At 35.0% G+C, this 21479-nt stretch overlaps 2 protein-coding genes across 4 annotated transcripts; both read left to right on the top strand.

The window, feature by feature from the left end:
• The first annotated feature begins 357 nt into the window (after positions 1-357).
• Positions 358-4776, top strand: LOC100257915 (RHOMBOID-like protein 1). The gene is made up of 6 exons (XM_002270606.5): positions 358-1327; positions 1692-1855; positions 2646-2809; positions 2905-3161; positions 3882-4008; positions 4460-4776. Exons 1-6 carry the CDS (start codon positions 996-998, stop codon positions 4580-4582), a joined length of 1167 nt encoding a protein of 388 aa, XP_002270642.1. The 5' UTR covers positions 358-995; the 3' UTR covers positions 4583-4776.
• A 170-nt stretch (positions 4777-4946) lies between these two features.
• LOC100240818 (ribonuclease II, chloroplastic/mitochondrial) lies at positions 4947-20043 on the top strand. Of its 3 annotated transcripts, none has more exons than XR_009466423.1 (15): positions 4947-5853; positions 8371-8530; positions 8771-8884; positions 8980-9057; positions 9127-9258; positions 10526-10747; positions 10992-11174; positions 13811-13873; positions 14014-14120; positions 14467-14616; positions 15313-15472; positions 16211-16606; positions 17262-17486; positions 19317-19837; positions 19895-20043. XR_009466423.1 is itself a non-coding variant. In XM_010655977.3 (15 exons), exons 3-15 carry the CDS (start codon positions 8372-8374, stop codon positions 19434-19436), a joined length of 2109 nt encoding a protein of 702 aa, XP_010654279.1. In that variant the 5' UTR covers positions 4947-5853; positions 6703-6804; position 8371; the 3' UTR covers positions 19437-20043. The 3 variants fall into 3 exon arrangements, 2 of the variants coding, with proteins under 2 accessions (XP_010654279.1, XP_002266667.2); XM_010655977.3 differs by adding an exon at positions 6703-6804 and having other exon boundaries at positions 19317-20043; XM_002266631.4 differs by having other exon boundaries at positions 19317-20043.
• Positions 20044-21479: the final 1436 nt, after the last annotated feature.

The following is a 21479-nucleotide window of genomic DNA, read 5'->3' as shown; positions in this document are numbered from 1 at the left end:
AGAGTACGTTAATAAAAATTTTACTTGAAGTATTTATAATAAAAATGATTTATTTGTAAATGCTTGTGGAAGAATTATCTATCAAAAATTTGTTTGGAAATCATTATAAGCGATGTTTCACCTTACAAGTAGTTTTTCAAATTTTAAAAAATGGTCCATAAATTTTTTAGATAGGGCGTTTAACAACTGTCTTTCTCTTTTGTAGCATACTAGCATGGTGGGCCATTGAGCATGCCGAAGTCAACGATGTGGTTTGCCTGTCGCTCTACTCTGGAGTCTGGGTTTCATTCCCTAACAAGCAACAATTATTACTTACCACTAAAAGGGCCACAAGCCGAGGCTGCGGGTGTGCCCCTCTTCCTCGTCACTCCGGAAGCATTTTTTTGTTGGTCGGGTAAGATAAATGTGACTTAAATTCTACCCTTTTCCCTTGCTCCACTGAAGGCATGGCCAATCCTGATTGAACCCATGAGTAATGAGCGTGCGAACTTTGACTTAATCTGCTGGGCATGTGCCTTTGAATTGAGATTCTCCTTATTATAATTTTCCCATGTGGGCAGGTGGCCAAAGTCTATAGGATTTGCGTCGTGAAATCTAAGAAATAGGGCCATGGCTATGAAAAATTCAACCCTTATGTTTTTTTCTTTTACATTTTTCTAATATGTGAATGAATTGGATTGATCAGATCAACTAATCCATACTTGGAGTATTTTAAACTGTTAATAAAAATTTCACAATTAAGACATGGAAGAGCTTGTCAGCTTAACCTAACCTTAACCGTATTCAGCGACGGAGGGCCACCAAACTGACCGTCCCGCCGTCATCATTTGGCCCACATGAAAAAAACCAAGGCAAAAAACAAGGAAAAGTAACGTCTGGCGATAGGCAGCCGTCATCCGCCTACTGAGCTGGTAAAATGTTTTGACTTTGTCTGATACCTATGATTTGTATAAACCTTGAATCCCATTAATCCCAACTTCTGCAAGTTGTTTGCAATGGCGAGAGATCCTTCATCAAGCATTGAAATTCGGGTTCTTTCAAAGCGGGGCAGTAATGTGATCCACCCGGTTGAAGTTGACACACCTCCACTATTGCCATCTCCGAGTCCAGGGCCGGTGCCGGTGGTCTACAGAGAAATCAAGCATTTCAAGAAATGGGTTCCATGGTTGATACCTTCATTTGTTGTGGCCAATATTATTATGTTTGGAATCACCATGTACGTCAACAATTGTCCCAAGAACTCCATTTCCTGCATTGCCGATTTCTTGGGCAGGTTCTCCTTTCAACCGTTTAAGGAGAACCCTCTTCTTGGGCCTTCATCATCGACGTGAGTTTTGTTGACTTGTTTAGATTTAATCTGATTTTATTTTTTTCCTTCTCTAAATGCTTCAGTATGGTCTTCTGGGCTCTTTTAATTATTACCCTCTGTTTGGTTTCTGGGAAAAATTAGGGAAATGAAAGGGGCAGAAACTCGAACGAGATATTCACACCTTTTAATTTTTGATGGGCAATCCTAATTAAATGGGATTTAGCTGATGGAGTCTTTGACACTAAAATTAGGATTAATTTGAAATTCTGTGTCACTTAATCAATTAAGCTGTGAGCCTGTGACCTGCGATTTTCCTTTTCCATAGACAGTGAATATTGATACGGACTGGTTGTATTTATCTGAGAAAATGCGATTTCTTTAGGCTACAGAAGATGGGCGCCCTAGACGTAAGTAGAGTGGTTGACAGACACCAGGGATGGCGCCTTATCACTTGCATTTGGTTACATGGTGGAGTTTTCCATTTACTGGCCAATATGTTGAGTCTTTTGGTTATTGGGATTCGGCTTGAGCAAGAATTTGGTTTTGGTATGTATTCAAAACTCATACTATCATCAATTTGAGTATTGATCTCAACACATTCTGAAAATCTACTCCTGATTTTAAGCATTAGCATCGAATGTTCTTAATGGAGGCTATGGATCTCATGTTCAAAAGATTGAAATGTGCATCCAAACATTTTTAGTGATTACCTCCCAAAGACCCCTGGCATAATGCAAGAACATTAGAAAAAAAAAAATGCAATAACTGGACCGGCATCATGATGCTGCAGAAGTAATGGGAGCTATCCTCTGGAATTGATGTGGCTTTATGAAAGTGTATGGTGGAGGATGAACAAAATCTCATTATCAATATGCCTTAATTCTTTTACTTCTTTCTGTTTTTTGTTTTTTTTGTAAAATCAAACCTGTATTCTTTTCTTTTCTTGAGAGCTAAATACTTCATGGGCTTAATTGGAGTTCAGATGGTTTCATTTTGATTCCCCTCATTGGGGGTGTTTTAAGTTTTTCTACGGTTCTTCTTTGTCGTATTGAATTGATGCTTGTATCAAATTTTCAGATCTTGTTCAATTCCAATACGAGTTTCAAGGTCACAGACTGAAAAATCTTGAAATCATTTGAAACAGTTGGATTCATTGCAGTTGCCCTAAGTTTCCTTTATGTCATGCTTGATGGGTCCAGGATGATATTTAAGAACTATTATTTATTTTGGTTGGAAATCTGTTTGCACATACAAAGGCTTCATTATTTGTTTCTGCTGATATTTGAGTTGTTTTAGCTTATAATCCCTTCCCAATTTTTGTGTGGTTGTCTTACAGTAAAGGTTGGATTGCTCTATGTCATCTCTGGATTTGGTGGTAGTCTGTTGTCAGGCCTTTTCATCCAGGAGAACATCTCTGTTGGTGCCTCCGGTGCACTCTTTGGATTACTTGGAGGCATGCTTTCTGAGCTCATTACTAATTGGTCAATATATGCTAATAAGGTACTTATGAGTGGTTCTCAGATGACTTAATCGTGAATCTCTAGCTAGTTTTATTTTTGAACCCGTTTATCTTACAATTTATTGAGTGTGTTCAGCTGGCAGCATTCTTGACCCTCGTGATCATCATTGCAATCAACTTAGCAGTGGGAATCCTTCCACATGTGGACAACTTTGCTCATATTGGAGGATTTCTGTCAGGTTTTCTTCTTGGATTTGTGTTTCTAATCCGGCCCCAGTTTGGTTGGGTTAGCCAAATATATGCTTCTCCCGAGCATTCAACTTCACCCAAACCTAAATTCAAGACATATCAATGCATACTATGGGTGGCTTCTGTGATCCTTCTAATCATTGGGTGAGCCTCTGAAATCTGTTTTTGTGCAATCTGACCCCCTTTCTCTGATTAGATAATAGATACCACTTCAGAAAAAAACCAAATTTAAAACAGTACTGAAATTGATGACTGAAAACTGACTAAAAGTGGCACGAGAAACCAAAAGTAATTTTCTTCACACAATTCCACAAGCTCATACAAATGAAATGCCCATGCCCTTGTTTACTTGATCATGGTAACTAAGATCCTCCAGTAGCCACTTTTACCTCTAGATGGTTTCCTGTTTTCTCCATTTGGCAAGATCTGCGACTCTTTTGAAGCTTTGATCTCTGCTGCTTTCCTGTCCAAGTCTTGCTCAAATCATGTTTACGTTCAAATGGTGGAACAATAGACTCTCCTTTTTTTATTCTGCCTGGAAACACTGGTAGAGAGTTGGTTCCTATTTGTGTACAATGGCTTCCTGAATGGACTGAGGTTGTTTTGACCAAATATGTCACTCAAATGCAGAGAATATGATCAAATCCCACTGATGAAGTAATATAGATGCTTTTGAAGCTTCGCCATTGCACCAAGAGATAAATACTGGATATCTATAGCATGTAAAATGTAGGATCATGATCAGCAAATTTGCATCTGGATTATCATTTTTCTTTGTTTTTCCTTTAAATCATGAGCTTCAATCATGTATTTAGCACAATTGAATGTGGATGCTGTTTGATTTGAGCTAATCTAATTTTACAGGCTTACCCTAGGTCTGGTTATGCTCCTGCGAGGGGTTGATGCAAATGATCGCTGTTCTTGGTGCCATTATTTGTCCTGCGTCCCTACTTCAAAATGGAGCTGCAAGACAGAGCCTGCATACTGTCTGGTAACTAATGCTGACACTTCCTTTTTTCCTTCATGTACATGTCAAGATGTTAGTCCCCTCCTTTCAAAGCTAAACCGATATTTTTAAACCTGGATAGCCTGTTGACCAAGTAAGAAATTTGCTTATGATTGAATGGTTTGACCATCCAAACCATCCTGCACTATATTAGCTAAAGAAAAAATATGCAATACTTGCCGGCTAGAAGACAGGGCATCGCATAATCAAGGGAGTAGAAGCATGTGTTTAGCTGAGGCTCTTTTTGGACTTTAATCAGATAGGAAAAGTTCCATGAGTTCAATTCATTGTTGAATGGATCGACATTACCAATAATCAAGATTTATTCATTTATTGAACATGTTTTTAGGCTTTTAACCAATGCATCTTTGACATGTATTATATATGGTGTTACATCCATGAATTTAATGTGCATGAACTGATTGCCCTGTTGCAGTCCAACCAGATAGGCAACCAACTCAACCTGACATGCTCGAGCAATGGTAAGTCCAGTATATATCTATTGGCAGATCCAACCAGTTCCCAGATCCAGGGGCTATGTTCTCAGCTCTGTAATTGATTTGGACGAGAGACAGATGGAAGATGGTATGGACTGCTAGGATCATACGGCTTCATCAGTGTGGAACATTTTACAATGTTGTTATATTGTTGCCTTTCAATCTACACGGTTTGTGAAAAAATATTCTGTAAATTGACCATGGAAACAATATTTATTTGATATGCATCTCCACTTTGGGATCTACTTAATAGACATTTTTCTGGGTCTATTTGGGAATTTGAGAATATATTTGTGCCTTAAAACACAGATGAACATTCATGAGAAAACTACTTTCAATCATCCTACTTTAAACTGACCCTGTTTGTGAACCTATTGGTCTATGAGGCTCGTGTGAAAACTGGGATTGGGTGGTGGGTCTAGCAGTGTTATTGGGCAGCATTTTATTTGGTACAAAATATTAAAGCATGTTTAAAAGAAACATATTGTTTCTAATTTTAAAATCAAGGTTCTTTTATTTTTAAAAAGGGCGAGAGAGATTTTGTAATTTGTAAAATTTTAGCAATTGAATAATTAATTTATTATTGGTACAAAGAAAATATAGTTCATCCTCATTAGAAAGAATACCCACCTTATTAATAAAATATTTTCAAAAAACAACTATAGAATAATACCATACATTTTTAAAAGTAATTTTTTGATTTTTTAAAACATTTTTATTTATTTTTTTAAATCACACCAAAAAGAAGATGGCAGTTTTAATTTTTTTCCTTACCTTCGGAAGTTCGATCAAATATAAACACAAATATTTCAGTAAATGCGGGGCGGGGCGCCTCATCCGAATTTTTTTTTGATTTGCTGGGCTGGGAATCCACGTCACACCGATGGAGGCATTTTGGGTAACTCTGAGCCACAGTGCCACAATCTTCCTCCCGCACTGCCTCAAATCATCATATCAGTTTTCTCCTATCTTCCATACTCTTCACTCTCAATCAACATCATTTTAGGGTTTCTTCTCACTGCATGAGGTCTGCAACTTTCCTTCACGTCCTCTTGTAGATGGCGATGGCGGTTCGAGCCGTAAATACCTGCTCCATCTTTCGCTCTACTTCGTCCCCTCCTCTCTATCCCTTCCGATGTCGTCTACACCATTTCGGGGCCTTTCAGTGTAAGAGTTACCCCAATTTAGGGCTTCATTTTCCGATATGTCGCACCGATCGAGTTTTTCTCAGTCATGGCGGTGTCCAAAGCTGTTCCGTTTACAGTCTCGTCGAAAGCGTTATGGAGGAGCTCCACGCCTCACGCAAACGAAAGAGAATTTATGCTTCCACCAAGTAGGTTTTGTCATCTTTAATGCTTCTTTCGTAGAAATTAGTGTATACTATTTTCTTTGATTGGCAAACAGAAATTCGTATATATAAACCGCCTAACAAAAGGGGCGCACCATCCTACGTAGACAAGTCGTACAAGAGACACTAAAGAAAGAAGAAGACGCAACACTCAGAAAAAAATACACTATTGCTATTAGAAAAATCTAAAAAAAAGAAGAAAGAAACTGAAATTTTTATCATTTGGGCCTTTGTTTTGCCTTGGCATCTTCGTGTCTGTGCATTTGCCTACATCCTATACCATCATGTATCATGTATGCAGCAATCCAATTGATAATCTCAGAAAAGTAAAGGTCTTGAATAACTTGGGACATGGATAAAACTGAGAAATAAACAACACAAATCTCCAAGAAGGATAGAACTCAGTGAAAGGAAATAAACAACATGAATCTGTCATGAGAACAATAAAACTTAAAAGAAATAAACAACATAAATGCCCCACAGCTAAACCATGAGAAAAGCTACCATAACACTTACCAGTTTATGCAGAAAATTTTTCTTTGGAAGGTGAAAATTTAAGAGACATCAACAAAGTCCATTAGTCAACACAAGATAGCTGTGATACTCCTTTATATTTTCACCTTCCTTGAGGTTCTAATACTATTAGAAGAGCCCAAGTACAATTTGCTCCCAATAGCATAACTTTCACAAATGTGTAAATAAAATGCCTTCCACGTGAAGTACTAAATTCCTTTAAAAGTAGTGAGATAGAGTGACCTGAAGTACTAAATTCCTTTAAAAGTAGTGAGATGGAATGAGTGGATAAACCTTATTCTTCTTCTCTATTTTCCACAGCTCAATAAGCCCAAGTTTGAGGGAGAATTCCTCTTTTTCTGTTATCAAGAGAAACCACCATGGTTCAGTTATCAGTCAGTGATGTACTACTGATATACATTGGTAAGCATGATGCATCAATTGGCATAAATATGATACCCCTACACATATATTGACTATAATAGCCCTACCATTAGTTGATACATAAATCCATGAAAAGTTTTGACAAAGTAGCACATGGAGATATGATTGATTTTCTGAATCCAATAATTATTTGATTCTAATCTCTTTATGAAAACATTAATTATTTTCTTGCTATTATTCTCTTGAAATATATATGCAAGTTGATTTTAATGAACATACTATCAATTAATAGTGAAGGAGAAAGCAAATTTGTGATTTCTTATACTGGTGGTGGATGCTTTTGGCATACTATCAGATATATAATATCTGAATCTTATTTGAATTTCATGGAACCAAAAGGCCTTTTTTTATAGGTACATTTTTGTCCCCATTGGGATTTGAACCTAGAACCTCCCACAAACCCTACAACCCTTTACCACTTGAGCCAATGGAACCAGAAGTATCATACCTGTGGATTTTTCATCATATTGCACATATATATATTTTTGATACATAGAATAGAAGTTTCTAACAAAAATGGGCCACAACCCTAGTGCACAGGAAGTATATAAGGCACATCAAGGCCAACAGGAAAACAAGAAAGAGCTAAACAATCCCACCCTTGCCTACCTGATACACAGACTCTCAACAAAATCCAGCAAGGAGTGATTAGGATCCCCCAAGAATAGATCTTTCACTGCCAATATCGTACAGTCTGACCCCTAAAAGAACTTTTTACCTCTCTCCTTGCAAATAGTCTTAAACAAGCATAAGAGGGTCATCTTCCAAACTACCTTTCTCATTTAACCCACAAAACTCTCTTGCCATCTAAACTAAATGTCTCTAACCTCTTTAGGAAGATCCCAAGCTATCCCAAGAAAAGAAACTGCTAAAAACCATATATTGGATGCCTCCTCACAATTTGTTTGAGAATATGTTTGGCCCATATCTTCTTGCTTGCTTACAATGAAAACACCCATTTACACTAGTCCAAGCTTTTGTAATTAGATGATCAATCATGAGAACTTTCTCCCATATCACCTCCAAAACTAACAAATTAACCTGGAGGACAGCTCAGGAGCCCAAAATTCTTTTGCTGGAAAACACAAAGCAACTTTTTTGCACAGAGATTTGTAGTAGGACTTTATGGAGAAAATGTAAACAGTACATTTTGCAACTTGATTATTTCAATTCATGTTTAAATGTTTATTTGTTTTTTATTTTTTTAGGCATTGAGTTTCATAGTATGTTAGCTGATACCATTGTGTATTGCTGACCAGATCATACACAGGCATACTGATATAGTTGCTGATACCAATACTTGTTTGAAAACCTCCTCCTATCACTGATTTGCCATTGTAGCTAATTTCCCAAAAAACCATTAAAACATGGTCAAACAGAGAGAGGATGGGGGGAGTAGATGGACTCTAATTGGGGATAGGATCCTACATATCAAACTAATTTTCCAAGTTTGATGTCTAAGCATTCACCAGAAGATCATAATTCTAAGAATTATTTTGTCAATTTTTGGGTTTAGTTTTTAATGTAACTAATTTTACTTTTCAGAATGGGATTAACTAGCAGTGGACAGCTTCTTGAAGATAAGCTGAAAAATCAAGTACTACAAAAAGGTTTGCTTCTGGAGTTCAGGAAAGATTCTGAAAGGGTATTGCTGGCAGTCGCTCAGAAAGCTGATGGCAAAAAGAACTGGATGGTGTTCGATCAGGTTCTAGTAGAAACAACTAATGTGGCATGTTGAATAGGTCACTAGGTGTTGGAACTCGCATTTTTTATTCCTGCAATGCTTAAGAATTTGTGTTCTTGCTTTTTAGGTTTGCAGGACATCTCGTCCTTGTATTTTCCCTTATTTTATGGTTTGATAAATTTATTTCTTATGAACAAAGAGGGGTTAAGATTTTGCAAGTTTTGTCTGCTCTTGACTGTTCTCTTGGTTTTCCTGATTCAGAATGGAGTCACATCCTCCATTAAACCACAACAAGTTACTTATATTGTTCCGGGTATTGATAATTTTGACCAGACAGAGATTTCCAACTTTATACAGAAAGCTCAAGATAACTTGGTTAGTTCTTCTTACTTGAATAATGTATAGTGACAAGTGTTTGGTTTTTATGTTTGGTAGTTTCTCAAAGTCAGTGATTTTTGAATTTGGTGTAGGACCCAACACTGCTTGAGTTTGCTTGGAACGAGCTTCTCGAAACGAACAAGTCAGTAACTGCAGAAGAATTAGCAGAGGTACTATTCTCTCCAAGTGTCATGCTTTTTGCCTCATTGATTCTATAACAAGCTTAGCTAATTCTGCAGATGATTTTTGGTTGTGCGGAACCTCTTGAGAGCTATTGTGCCCATCTCTTGCTCTCAAAAGATGAAATTTACTTCACAGTGTTGGAGACGAAAGGTTGCCGTTCTGTTTATGGGCCTCGATCTACTGTGCAGGTTTGTGGTAGAAACATATAACTAATGATATGAATATCTATGGTGCTGACTTTGTTGAGCAAGAAAGTAGATTATTTGGTTTCTTCACCATTATCTTGAGTTCGTTGGAGCAATGGACTAATACTGTGAATCTGTTAGTCTAGATGCTCAGATTTTCCCTGAGAAGGAGTATGGTCTTGTTTCATATGCTAGGTGATTTGGTGTTCTATTTAGATGGTGTTTATAGCATTAAGATATACAGGAATTTTTAGAATATGTGGATTGTAATGGTATGATGGTAATTCAGAAGGTAGGTTAGTTGAACAACTTTGTTTTTCTACGAAGAATGGTTGTTGTTCCAAAGATGCCAAAGACTTCCCTGGCTAAGATCTTTTATTTTAACAGATGATTTTTATAATAGCTTCCAGTGTATATGATCAATAAAATAAGGGGAAGCTGGAATCTTAAGCGTGCCCTTGAGGCTGCCTAGTCCATAAAGAATAATATATAATCATGCTTCGTATAATGAAGAATTGAGGCTGTCTTATGGTGGTCATTCAGAGCAGTCAAAAGAAAAATGTTGGGCCTTGTTAAGTTGGGGTTTAAAGTAAAAAAATTTCAATTCCTTATACCACTGGGTTGACCATACTGGATTTTAGCTGTGTGTTATTATTTTGCTGGCAGATTTGGAACACTTCTTCCATCAAGATTGTTTTAGTTTGAAAAGATCAGGCCATGTTTCTATAGATGGGTGAGGGTTTGGCTGTGTTAGAATTGGTTCAGGTTTTGAAAAATATCTGAAATGTTAAAAACCATTCAAAGTAAGGTTTAAACATAATTAAGAATATACTTATCAGGTTGAGATTTTTAAAACACTCACTTATTTTTCGCAGAAAATAAAGTATTAGTTATTCAATTCTGAGTTCTGACTAACTTGCTCAGTATGTGGTGGGATCTTCTTAGTGATACTTTATTGTTTATCAGAAAAAAGCTTGTGATGCTTTAAATATGCCACTTGTCTTGTTTTTGTTTTTGTTTCTGTATCAAGTTAATGATCATTTACTGCTAAAGAAAAACATTAGTGATTCTTTAATGTCTATACTGTTTTTTATATCAAGTTAATGCTGCTTTATTGCTTATAGAAAAACATTAGTGATTCTTTAAAGTATATCCTGTTTTTATTTCTTTAGGTATGAGATGATACTGTTTATGCAATTTTGTTTGGTAAACTTCATTTCTTTCTTTTAATGATATTTAAGTTGGAATTCCATTTGCTTGGAAAACTTAGGTAGAAGAACTTCTACGCAGGAAGCTTGCAAAGGAGGCTGCAGAAAGGGAACTTCAGGAGTTTGTACAGTTACTGAAATCTGCAAAGTTGATGCCTTCACATGCTAAACCCCCCAAGTCTTCCTGGAAGGCAGAAGAGAAAATCCAGCATAAAATTGAGTCACTTGAAGCTTATGCCATTGATGCATGCACAAATGATGACCAAAAGAAAACAGCTGGGATGGTAAGTTGTCGAATCCAACTTGACTAACGTTTTTTTTGGTGTTGGATATAATTCTAACCTAAACTGGGGGCTGTTAGAAATCAGTTTTTGACAAATTGATCTAGAAGGCTTTCTTTTCCTTTTTGGGGTTTTGGGTGGGGTGGAGAAATGACCTTATGATGATAGTTGCATGATCCTTGTGTGTGTGTCCAACTGCTTAATCAGTTTGTTACTTTCTATATAATATATATTTTCTTCTTATCAGATTCTTAGGGCAATGGGACTGGTCAAAACAGCATCTTCAGCATTAAATCTCCTCATAGATGTTGGGTATTTTCCTGTACATGTCAATCTCGATCTGTTAAAGTTCAACATCCGGGTTGATTATCCAGATGAGGTTATATCAGCTGCTGAAAATCTTCTGTCTGAGCCCTTTGACCCAGATGAGGTAAGCCTACTTTTCTTAGTGAAAAGTCTTGATTTTTTTTGCAAGGCATTAAAAGATGGAAGTTTTGGTTGATTACTTATCATAAAAGATATTTTATACAAAATAATCTGGAAGAAGTTCTGATGCTTGGGGTGCCCCTACCCCAACACACTGAAAAAGGAAAATAATAATCATAAGCTTCTTACTTAGATTTCAACTTAGTATTTTTATATTGCTGTGTGTGTTGTATATGTAGGCAGTGTTTGTCTTTTTCTTTGTGGTAGAAAATCTGAATAAAGTTGAATGTCATTAAGTGTTAGGTGAGCGTTTAGGTTGTTTGTTTTTTATTAGAATCTAAATGCTGTTAAGTGTTAAATTGTTTGTTTTTAACTCTTTATTAACGTCTGAGTATTTTTAAGTGTTAAAATCTATTTATTTTTACAAATTAAAAACATCTATAAAATTAATTGTTATTTCTTATTTTAACTTGAAAACAATAATTTTTAAAAAATAATAATTTAATGTAGTTCTAAATATCTCAAAATATATAAGAATTTATTACCATAATAAAAAACTTATAATGATTAATTATGTAATTAGTAGGAATTGATATTTGAATAATAATTAGGATTTTTAATTATGCTTGGTTGTTAAGAAAATGTTTGAAATTTTCTAAGTAATGCTTGTTTTTATGTGATGTTTTTTCAGAGTTATGGATTTATGATTGAAATATGTGTTATATTGTTGAATTAATTAATTTATTTTCAGATTTTTATTAGGGAAAGAGTATCAAATTTTAACTTTTTATTTTTTAAAATTAATTAAAATTACTGATTCTAGTGGATGTTTAGAAGAGTGTAAATTATTTTTTGCTAATTCAAAAAAATTCCATTGGAATTGATGACTATTAGTTTATTTTGGTTTGTTGTAGGGTAAGAGGTTGAATTTTGAAAACTACTTGTAAATTTATTTATAATCTAAGTTTTATGATTTTTAGTGTTGCTTATTTTCAGTTTTAATGAGGAATCTACAAAAATTCATGAAATTGAATTTTGCTGAGAATTAGATGAATCATGAGATAAAAATATTGGTTGCACATGGTAGAATTTTGGTTTTGATTTTGGAATTTTGTGGATTTATTTTAGATTAATTTTTTATCCACATTAAGTTATTTTTATGTTGTTATTTAGTTTTTTAGTAATAATTCATGAAAAAATTTTAGACCTATATTTTCTTGAAGAACAAGAGGAAAAATGGAATATATATATATATATATTTCAGCATATTCCCTCATAGAGATATCTAAGGATGCTGATTTCAACTAGGAGTCTAGGACACAGGTGATGCTGGTTTTTTATTAGGTTTTGGCTTCCTTTTTTGTTTGGAAATAGTTCTTCATCCAGTTGATTTTCTATTTTCACTGGGATACTTCTCCAATTTCCTTTCAGATTTTTCTTTCTCAAACCAAAAGCAAGAGTCTGTATAAACATATCCACATGCACTAAAACTCAGCTTCATTTTCTGATTGTTTTCAGTGTTCGGCATGTTAGTATCAGTAGAAATCAAACACGGGTTCAATGGATATAATTCATGTGGGAAATGATCTGTTTATTACAGATTATTGTTTTAATGTAGAGGGATATGTTTGCTCACATGACCTATGTAGGGGGCTTGGACTTAGGATATTTGCTCTCCTTCTAGCCACGATCCCTTTTCCTCCTAAAGAATGGAAATGAAAATTTACACACTTGATATTTGTGATAATTTTTATTACTTCTTTTGGAACTGTTATTGCTATGTGTTTATTGTTATTACTTGTTGGGGACTGATAGATATTTCAAATGGAAATATCTATTTTGTTGATTTTTATTCATCTTCCCGATATTTTGGAATTTTCCCTGATTTTCGATTTTTTGGTTGGTCAATGATGATCGAACTTCAAAAATTTCCCAAAACATTGTTAGGACTCGAGTGCTTTACCTCAAGGCTAACAAAAACAACATATATCAGATGGGCTAGCTTTTCATTTGGTAACATACTTGCTAACATTTTATATATACTAAAGTTGTATTCTCTAATAAAAAAGATTCTCTAGAACTGAATATACTCTTTAATACATTCCTACAAAATAAAAAATATTAAAATAAAATTTTAATAATAATTTAATTTTAATTATCTTATATTCAAATCTCTTTTTCACTAGTTATTGAAATATAAAAACCAAGATCATAATTTTTTTAATAAGTCTTTTTTTATTTCTTTCATACATTAATTAAATAAAAAAAATATAAATTTGAAAATAAAATTATAAATATTTTTAAAAAATCATACAATTATAATAATTTCCTTTATATTTTTTAATACATCCAAATTAGATAGACCTCAATAGAATATGTTTTAAAGTTCTATACATTATTTTTGAATATCACAAAAATTATACATGTATTATTTTTTTTCCACAAAACAACTTTCATATGTGTATTATTGTTTCTTCTATCATTTTCTTTGAAATTTTCCCAATATTATGAGTCTTCATCAATTTTTGTCTTATCAATATTTTTTGTCAAAATTTCTGTTGATATATCCTTATAAACCTGTGAAATCTAATTACCGATATATCTATAAAAACTATTATTTTCATCCTTCCTTGTATCTAGGTTGACAGAAAGGATCTTACTCACTTGAAGGTTTATGCCATAGATGTTGATGAGGCTGATGAGGTAAATTTGACTTTTGACACTCATATGCAATTATTTGGAAAGTCATGCTGCTTGAAATTCTTCAATGACCTTGTAGTTTTTATTCATTTGCTTTGGGAGCGTTCACTCTTGAATTTCTAATTGATCAAGAATATGCACAGCTTGATGACGCCCTGAGTGCAACAAGGTTGCTAGATGGGCGGATTAAAGTTTGGATACATGTAGCAGATCCAACTAGCCTCATTCAACCTGGAAGCATAGTAGACAGGTAATTTTTGAAATTCCATGGGAGATTTTTTTTTTTTTTAATCATAGGTAACAAATGTATTAAATTAAGGATAAAGAAATACAAAAGAAGTACCTGATGCTGGTTGTTGTGGGCGCAATCAGCACCCCAAGGTTTGGGTCCCCATGGAGGTCCTTAGGACTTGACAATGGAAGGTTCCTTGTTATCAAAAAAAGAAATACAAAAGAAGGATGAGGAATCCTTCCAAAAATACAATGAGCTAATCAAAAAGTATGTTTGAAGCCTTCAACGTACATAATTTTGTGTGAGATATAGTAAAATGGGTTTGCCATCTCCAGCATTTTTTACATAGTTTTATGCTGTATAGGGAAGCAATGAAAAGAGGAACTTCTATTTTCTTGCCTACTGCCACTTATCCTATGTTCCCTGAGAAACTTGCCATGGAGGGAATGAGCTTGAAACAAGGAGAGCTTTGCAATGCTGTTACTGTATCTGTTGTACTGCATTCTGATGGCAGGTAACATGGAAATCTATTGTTTGTATTTTTTGTGAGATTTAAGATCATTGCGTTAAAAATTAAGTTCCTTAATGGAACTTTAGGATTTGGGGAAGGAAATTCTGATCTGTGGGCAACTGATTCTCACCTAGAGATCTTCTTGTCGGAGTAATTTATGCGGCATATGAGATCCATAGAAATTGAAATGGCTTTTTGTGTTGTATGTAGACTCTGAAATGAGTCAACTTTAGTTTTTGATAGCACTTGATGAATCTTTTTGTAAACTAGCACTTGCTCATACAAGGTCATTTTAGAAATTTAAAGAAGCTATACATTTTTATTTTGGGGTTAGAATGCCAATTAGGACAAAATGGACTCAATGACTAATATGATTTTCAACATCCAAACACCAACTACACCCCTTAGAGTTTCTTTTTATTATTTCAGACATGTGCAACATGGTATATAAATGTGACAAGCATAGGGCAACATCATTTCATCATTTTGAATTTGGACATACAATATTCCTTCCTAGTGCCATCGCTTGTGGTTCGTCATGATTTGTTTATTAGACCATTCTAGTATGCACAAAGGCACCCTATCTTTTAATGCTAGTCAGACTATAGATTTACTTATATACTGGAGCTTGTTACAAGGTTCATGAACAGAATATTCTCTTAACAACAATTTTATACCCTATATGGGTACTATATATAGCATTGCAGAATGCACAGTAGATAACTCCATCATCAAACCAACCTATATGCTGACATATGAGAGTGCATCTGAACTTCTTCATTTGAACTTGGAAGAGGAGGTTGAACTGAAAATTCTATCTGAGGCTGCAGCTCTCCGGTTGCGATGGCGTCGAAATCAGGTTTGGCTTAACCTAATCAAATGGTAACACATTTTAGATTTTCAAATGTGTTTAGGTCTAGTTAGCAAATTTTGCCTTATTGCCCATGGTTTTATATCTTCCTGGACCTGTGATTAATCTTTTATGGACATCCTTTTCTCATGATTTGAAAAATGATGTCAGTAGATCTTGATGAGATCAGCTAGTGGTGCTGTGTTATGATTTTGGCTAAAAATACGCAACTACTAAAAATTCCAAAACTTCACAAAAAATAAAAAGTGAAACAAACATTGTTATGGCTTAGAATGACATTGATAAGCTTTACTTAGAAATGTGCTAAATCATGAAATAATGGCAAAACCAACTTAACCATGTACCATATAAGCTGCTTTATATCATTAAAAGGTTGGTGATATATATAGGCTTGCCATGTGTCCAAAAATCTCATCAAGTTTACCAACTTTTTTGCTAGAAACAGTTTAGCATGCATGGTATATAGGATATTAGTCCACCAAAATGGACATGTATCAGGCATCATGGTGTGATATTAACTAGCTGCTCAAATATGCTTAATTGAGTTGATATTAGATTCGGTAAATTTTGAATTTTCTTTATTTATTGTGCGCACTTATGTGTGCTTGTGTCTGTATATACATGTCAGGTTAGATCTCTCATCTCTAGTTAAGTTTAATATTGTAAGACATGATTTATCTGTTAGCCACGAACACTTTGTGAAATGAACTATTTATACATTCCTAGGGTGCAATTGACACATCCACATTAGAAACACGTATCAAGGTGGCTAATCCAGATGATCCAGAGCCATCAATAAATCTTTATGTTGAAGACCAGGCTGATCCTGCAATGCGACTTGTCACTGAGATGATGATACTCTGTGGGGAAGCTGTAGCCACTTATGGTTCTTGCAATAACATTCCTTTACCCTACAGAGGACAGCCCCAATCAAATGTCGACACATCCGCATTTGCACATCTTCCAGAAGGACCTGTTAGGAGCTCTGCTCTTGTTAAAATATTGCGTGCTGCTGAAATGGATTTTAGGAAGCCTATACGCCATGGGGTTTTAGGACTGCCTGGTTATGTTCAGTTTACATCTCCCATCCGTAGATATATGGATCTTCTTGCTCATTATCAGGTGAGTTTCTTCTGGCCATGCTGATATGATAGGGTAATAGATTACATATCAATGTGTTTTTGAATGTTATCTGAGAACTTCACTATCCACAATTCAATTAACTGGTTTCCAAATTAACAAAGCAAATGAAAATTGTGCTGCAAACAATGCCACTATGTGTGGTTAGTATCTGTGCCTGTTGCCACCAGACAAGTCGCATAATCAGGCAAAGCATAATGGGGCTTTCCTTGGGGCAAAAGGAATAAAGGTCGTCTTTCATATCGTGCAACGGTTACATTATTCACATGCAATTTAGCTTGGTCACTCGTGTAGTGTAGCATTGGGTCAGTGAAAACCTTTTTTCCTTTATCTTTTTCCCCTTTTTGTAGGTCACTGTGGATTGGAAAATTATGTATATTTCATACATATACTTCTCATGGTTTTAGTTTGCCATTGGAGCAATACACCTTCCTTGTTCCTTAGCTGGTTTTTATAAATTGAACATGCTATATCACTGATTGCTTGACATGTCATTATGAGCATGGGCCGTAATATACTATCTAGCTGTCGCCCCCCACCCTCCCAAAAAAAACAATGGAAAGAACAAAAAAAAAAAAGATAAAATATCATCTGCTATTGTTCTTAAACATTTTTTAATATTGATATGTTTATGCAGGTAAAAGCATTTCTTAGAGGTGATTCTCCTCCTTTCTCTGCTGGTCAGATGGAAGGGATGGCAGCAAGTGTGAATATGCATGCTAGATTAGCCAAGAGGCTCTGTAGCAGCAGTCTTCGGTATTGGATATTAGAATTTATTAGAAGGCAACCAAAAGAGAAAAAGTTTCGTGCCCTAGTCCTTAGATTTATTAAAGATCGGATTGCAGCCTTGCTACTGATGGAGGTAAGGGTTTGATGATTACATTGCAAATGATGTTGGCTGTGATTTCTATACTCCTAAAATGATGCTGCTTTGAATTTTTTTCCAATGATGCTATATGACCTATAATATTTTTCTAGCATGTGATGGTAGTGTTGGGAAACCCAGATCTCTCTATTCCTTATTACAGAATCAGGTTAGGTGCATGCAAAAATTTCTAGGCCTGTAGATCCTAAACAACGGAAGCAAACCATACATTTTTAAACAATACAGATCTAGATTAAAGTGTAATAGAAAATGTACACCCAAGTTCTTCCATCCAATAAGTCTAACTCAATCTTGGCACACAACTGGTAGGGAGGTATGGGAGCATGGAGGTTATGACACTCTTCTCTCTAAATAGTGGAAGTTGACTAACTTAAAATCCTACCCCCTAAGGGAGTATTTATAGGGTTTCCTAATTGGACTTAAGTGATTTGAGCTCATCAAGGGCTTAAGTTACTTAATCTAGCCTAAAATGGCCTAAATGATTATTTAATCCTATAGGACCTTTTAATCAATCAATTAGCCCAATCCAGAGACTTTGTTTACTAACCCCTATGCAACCTTGCGTAATTATTAAAATGCCCTTGTGTATAAAAGTGAACTTAGAGTCCATCCAACCTCATACACCATGTCATCAAAGATATATGAGCTCAAGTGGGGACCACTATGACTCATTGGACAATACTGGCTCGCTCAAAATCCAATTCCAAAGTTGATTCTATATCTCACTACGGAGAATCAATTGCACTCTAGTACCCTATGTAAATAACAACGAGACAGTAAGTGCTTAGGTCCATGACTTACCATCCATTGAGTTCAATCTCCTCATGAATTGGCGTTCGTAGTCTAACAAGGTGAAAACTATCAGCCTTTCAAGACTACCTCTACTATCCTTGAGTTATAGATCCCCCTATTATGTGTTAAACTAATATATCTTAACTTTTCAAGAGCTTATGTCAAATTTCATTTAAGGAACTATTATGACCATAGTTTATTTGAATACATTTAAAATCACCCAATGGACACTTTATTTCAATTTCATAAGATATTATGGTGTCTCTATTAAGAATACCTTTCACTATCTACTTCCATCAACAGTGACCCAATTCATAAGGAATATATGATCAGCTTATAATCTCATCTGTAGGTCAAAGTCACTGCTAACTTTAGTACAAGCTCAATATTTTTTCAAGATTGAGAGATTACATAATGAAGCGGCTTAGTGAAGTCATGATTACTTGATAGTCTTATGTTATGACTCACTATACGTCATATCTAATGTGTAACCATATAAACCGATGCATTCACTATAGGAAAACTATCCCGATGGCCAAGACTAATCATTACTCCAATTAGGAGATAGTGCACTATAACCTCTAATGGGTTGCCTAGGTCCATGAACTAACTGTAAACAAGTCATCTACTTGCAAAGAACCTATGACTTGGATAATTTATGCAACTTCTAATGCACCTAAGTTACGTACAATGCAAAATATGCAGACTAGAATGCTTACAGGGTATAATGAATGGAAATGGGATGTATAAAAGTGAATTGGAACTTTATTAATAAATAATAAAATCTAAAAGTTTATTATATCATGTTATGTTTTTAAAAGCTCTATCCTATTAGTTGGACACGTAATGGGTAATCTGTATCAAGTCTTATATTCCTAGTATTCTTATTTGATATATCCTTCTATCTCTTTCCTTTATTTTGAATTTGGAGCTTTTTTATCTGTCATTGCTGAGGTTATTGCTGGATTATTGTGCAGCCATTGAAGTGACAAGTCTGTACTTCAAATTTTGCAGGTGGGACTTCAGGCTTCTGCGTGGGTGTCTCTGGGAAAACAGATTGGAGATGAAGTTGAAGTTAAGGTGGAAGAAGCCCATCCGCGTGATGATGTTCTTTCTCTTAAAGAGGTTACTTGAGATATAATCAGGATCTTTTAAAGGAGTTTATCACACACATTCTGCGTGGATGCTGCTATGATTTATTCAATGGGTAATCATAAAGCATTCTATTTCCAAGTCAACTGACCCAAAATTAGCCTGTGACTTATTTGTGATCTTGGGGAAGTGAATTCTCATTGACACGATCCTAGATCAAGTGTTTGAGAAAATATTTTAAAGCATCACAACTAGAGCAACCTTTCAAGGCCTGAAGGAATAAATACTTCAAAACAGACGAGTACAATTGCACGAGGAGAATCTTTACAAACATCACCATTTTCCAAAGCAGCCTTTGTAAAAATGGAAGTCTCACTAGCAGGAGTTGGTTTTAGGGCTTGCTCAATTTTGTTAATGTGGTTAATGGTCATCTTCATTATCAGGCATTCTTTTGGACCTGTCTTCTTGTACCTCATTTCTTCTTCTTCCTTCATTATCAGTCGTTCTAGGAGGTATCATTCTCTGGGTCTCATGTATATCGTTTATAGTGGATCTATGTTACTTGACAAATAATTTATTGTAGTGAAATTATATATATTTTTTCTATTTAATGTTTATTCGTCTTCCCATCACAAAATGGCTTTCATCAGGGATCTGAGTATGTTTCTCTTGTAAGATGAACTGACTGGGCATGTTTGAATAGCCTCATGGTATATGTTGGTTAATTCGACTGCTAATGGCGTGGAATATGATGTGAAATGCTTTGTAATATTTGGTTTTTCATAGTTGTACAATTAGTAAAATCATGATTAATAATGCGTAATTGTGACATGCTTTACAAGCTAAGGGGTTTAGCATAAATAGGTGGTGGAAAATATGCTTTACAAGTGAAGGATATTTTGATCCAAGTTGAAGGCATTGCAAAATAGAATGTGGGAACATATGGTCTTCGATCTTACAGGGAATAACCCATAAGAGGAGCTGAGTGTTAAAAAGGAATCCAAGTGGTGAACTTCAAGTAATCCTTCTAGATTAATGGAAACAAAAGATTTACTTGTTAAAAAAACGGAAGTCAACTTCAAATAGTTGATATGATGATTTGAGTACTGGAGTGATAATATGTGTGGTTTAGAAGTGAGATGCTAAGCCAATAAATCAGAGTCTGTAATTTGATGGGACATAGTGATAGAGGTTTTGGAGGAGGCTATGAAGCTTGAAATTTCCACATGGGTGGTGAGTTTTCAGGGGAGGATAAGACCAGCATCCACATCTTAAAAAAAATGTCATTTTGGTGGGAAGGTTTGGCTATCATGTTGTCTTGGTTTAAGAACTTACGATGGTGAATTTTCTTCATTTACTGAATGTCTTCTTGGATGCTGTTGTGAATATGAAGGTGGTGTTTGTTTTTTTATTTGAATTTAATTTAATTTTAAATATAATTTAATAGTATTAAATGTTAATTTATTTATTAATTATTTAGTATTAATAAGATGAGGATCCCATTTTATTTTGATTGTTTTAAAAAAGTTATTTTTAATATTTAAAATTAAATATTTTAGTTTTTTTATTCAATAAAAAAATTGAAGAAATAAATAATAAAAAAAAAAATTATAAACAAATCATTTAAAGTCTGAAACAAATTTTCACCCCACTTTTTATTTGTCCTTATTGCATGAACGATTTGGAGTAGAAACAATACTGGTAAGAGGAGATATGTTTACGCTGATGGAAGCTGCAGCTTCATGTCACGGACTTAGTCGTTCACTAAGCTCGTGCGGCACTTAGGCAAGTCAAGACGCTTGATCTTGCTAAGTCAGCCTTGATCCCCAATGCTTAGCTTGCTCGGCTAAGACGCTCGCGACTCGAAAGCTAAAGAGCTTAGTAGGCAACTCCTTAAAGAATGGAAGCTTTATTATCTCAAGAAAGCCTTTACAAGTGCTTGGATGCTCACTTGCTTGGTGCCTTGGCCAAATGAGGCCCTCACCTATTTATAGGCACCAATGGAACTCTCTAGAACCTTGGAGGGTTCCTTACAATTCATGAATATTCTAGAATGTCCTACACTATTCTAGAATATTCAAGAGA

Source organism: Vitis vinifera, chromosome 8 (assembly GCF_030704535.1).
Source record: "Vitis vinifera cultivar Pinot Noir 40024 chromosome 8, ASM3070453v1".
Lineage (NCBI taxonomy): Eukaryota > Viridiplantae > Streptophyta > Magnoliopsida > Vitales > Vitaceae > Vitis > Vitis vinifera.
The sequence above is the reverse complement of the archived record's forward strand: the minus strand, read 5'-3'. Positions and strand labels throughout refer to the sequence as shown.

What these genes read in the sequence shown, in the direction of transcription:
- LOC100257915 (XM_002270606.5), top strand. Translation starts at nt 996, where the DNA reads ATGGCGAGAGATCCTTCATCAAGCATTGAAATTCGGGTTCTTTCAAAG. An exon ending in GGTCAATATATGCTAATAAG is followed by an intron (nt 2,810 to 2,904) that starts GTACTTATGAGT and finishes GAGTGTGTTCAG; the next exon opens with CTGGCAGCATTCTTGACCCT. An exon ending in CAGAGCCTGCATACTGTCTG is followed by an intron (nt 4,009 to 4,459) that starts GTAACTAATGCT and finishes GCCCTGTTGCAG; the next exon opens with TCCAACCAGATAGGCAACCA.
- LOC100240818 (XM_002266631.4), top strand. Translation starts at nt 5,579, where the DNA reads ATGGCGATGGCGGTTCGAGCCGTAAATACCTGCTCCATCTTTCGCTCT. An exon ending in CTGCAGAAGAATTAGCAGAG is followed by an intron (nt 9,058 to 9,126) that starts GTACTATTCTCT and finishes CTAATTCTGCAG; the next exon opens with ATGATTTTTGGTTGTGCGGA. An exon ending in GTACTGCATTCTGATGGCAG is followed by an intron (nt 14,617 to 15,312) that starts GTAACATGGAAA and finishes TACTATATATAG; the next exon opens with CATTGCAGAATGCACAGTAG.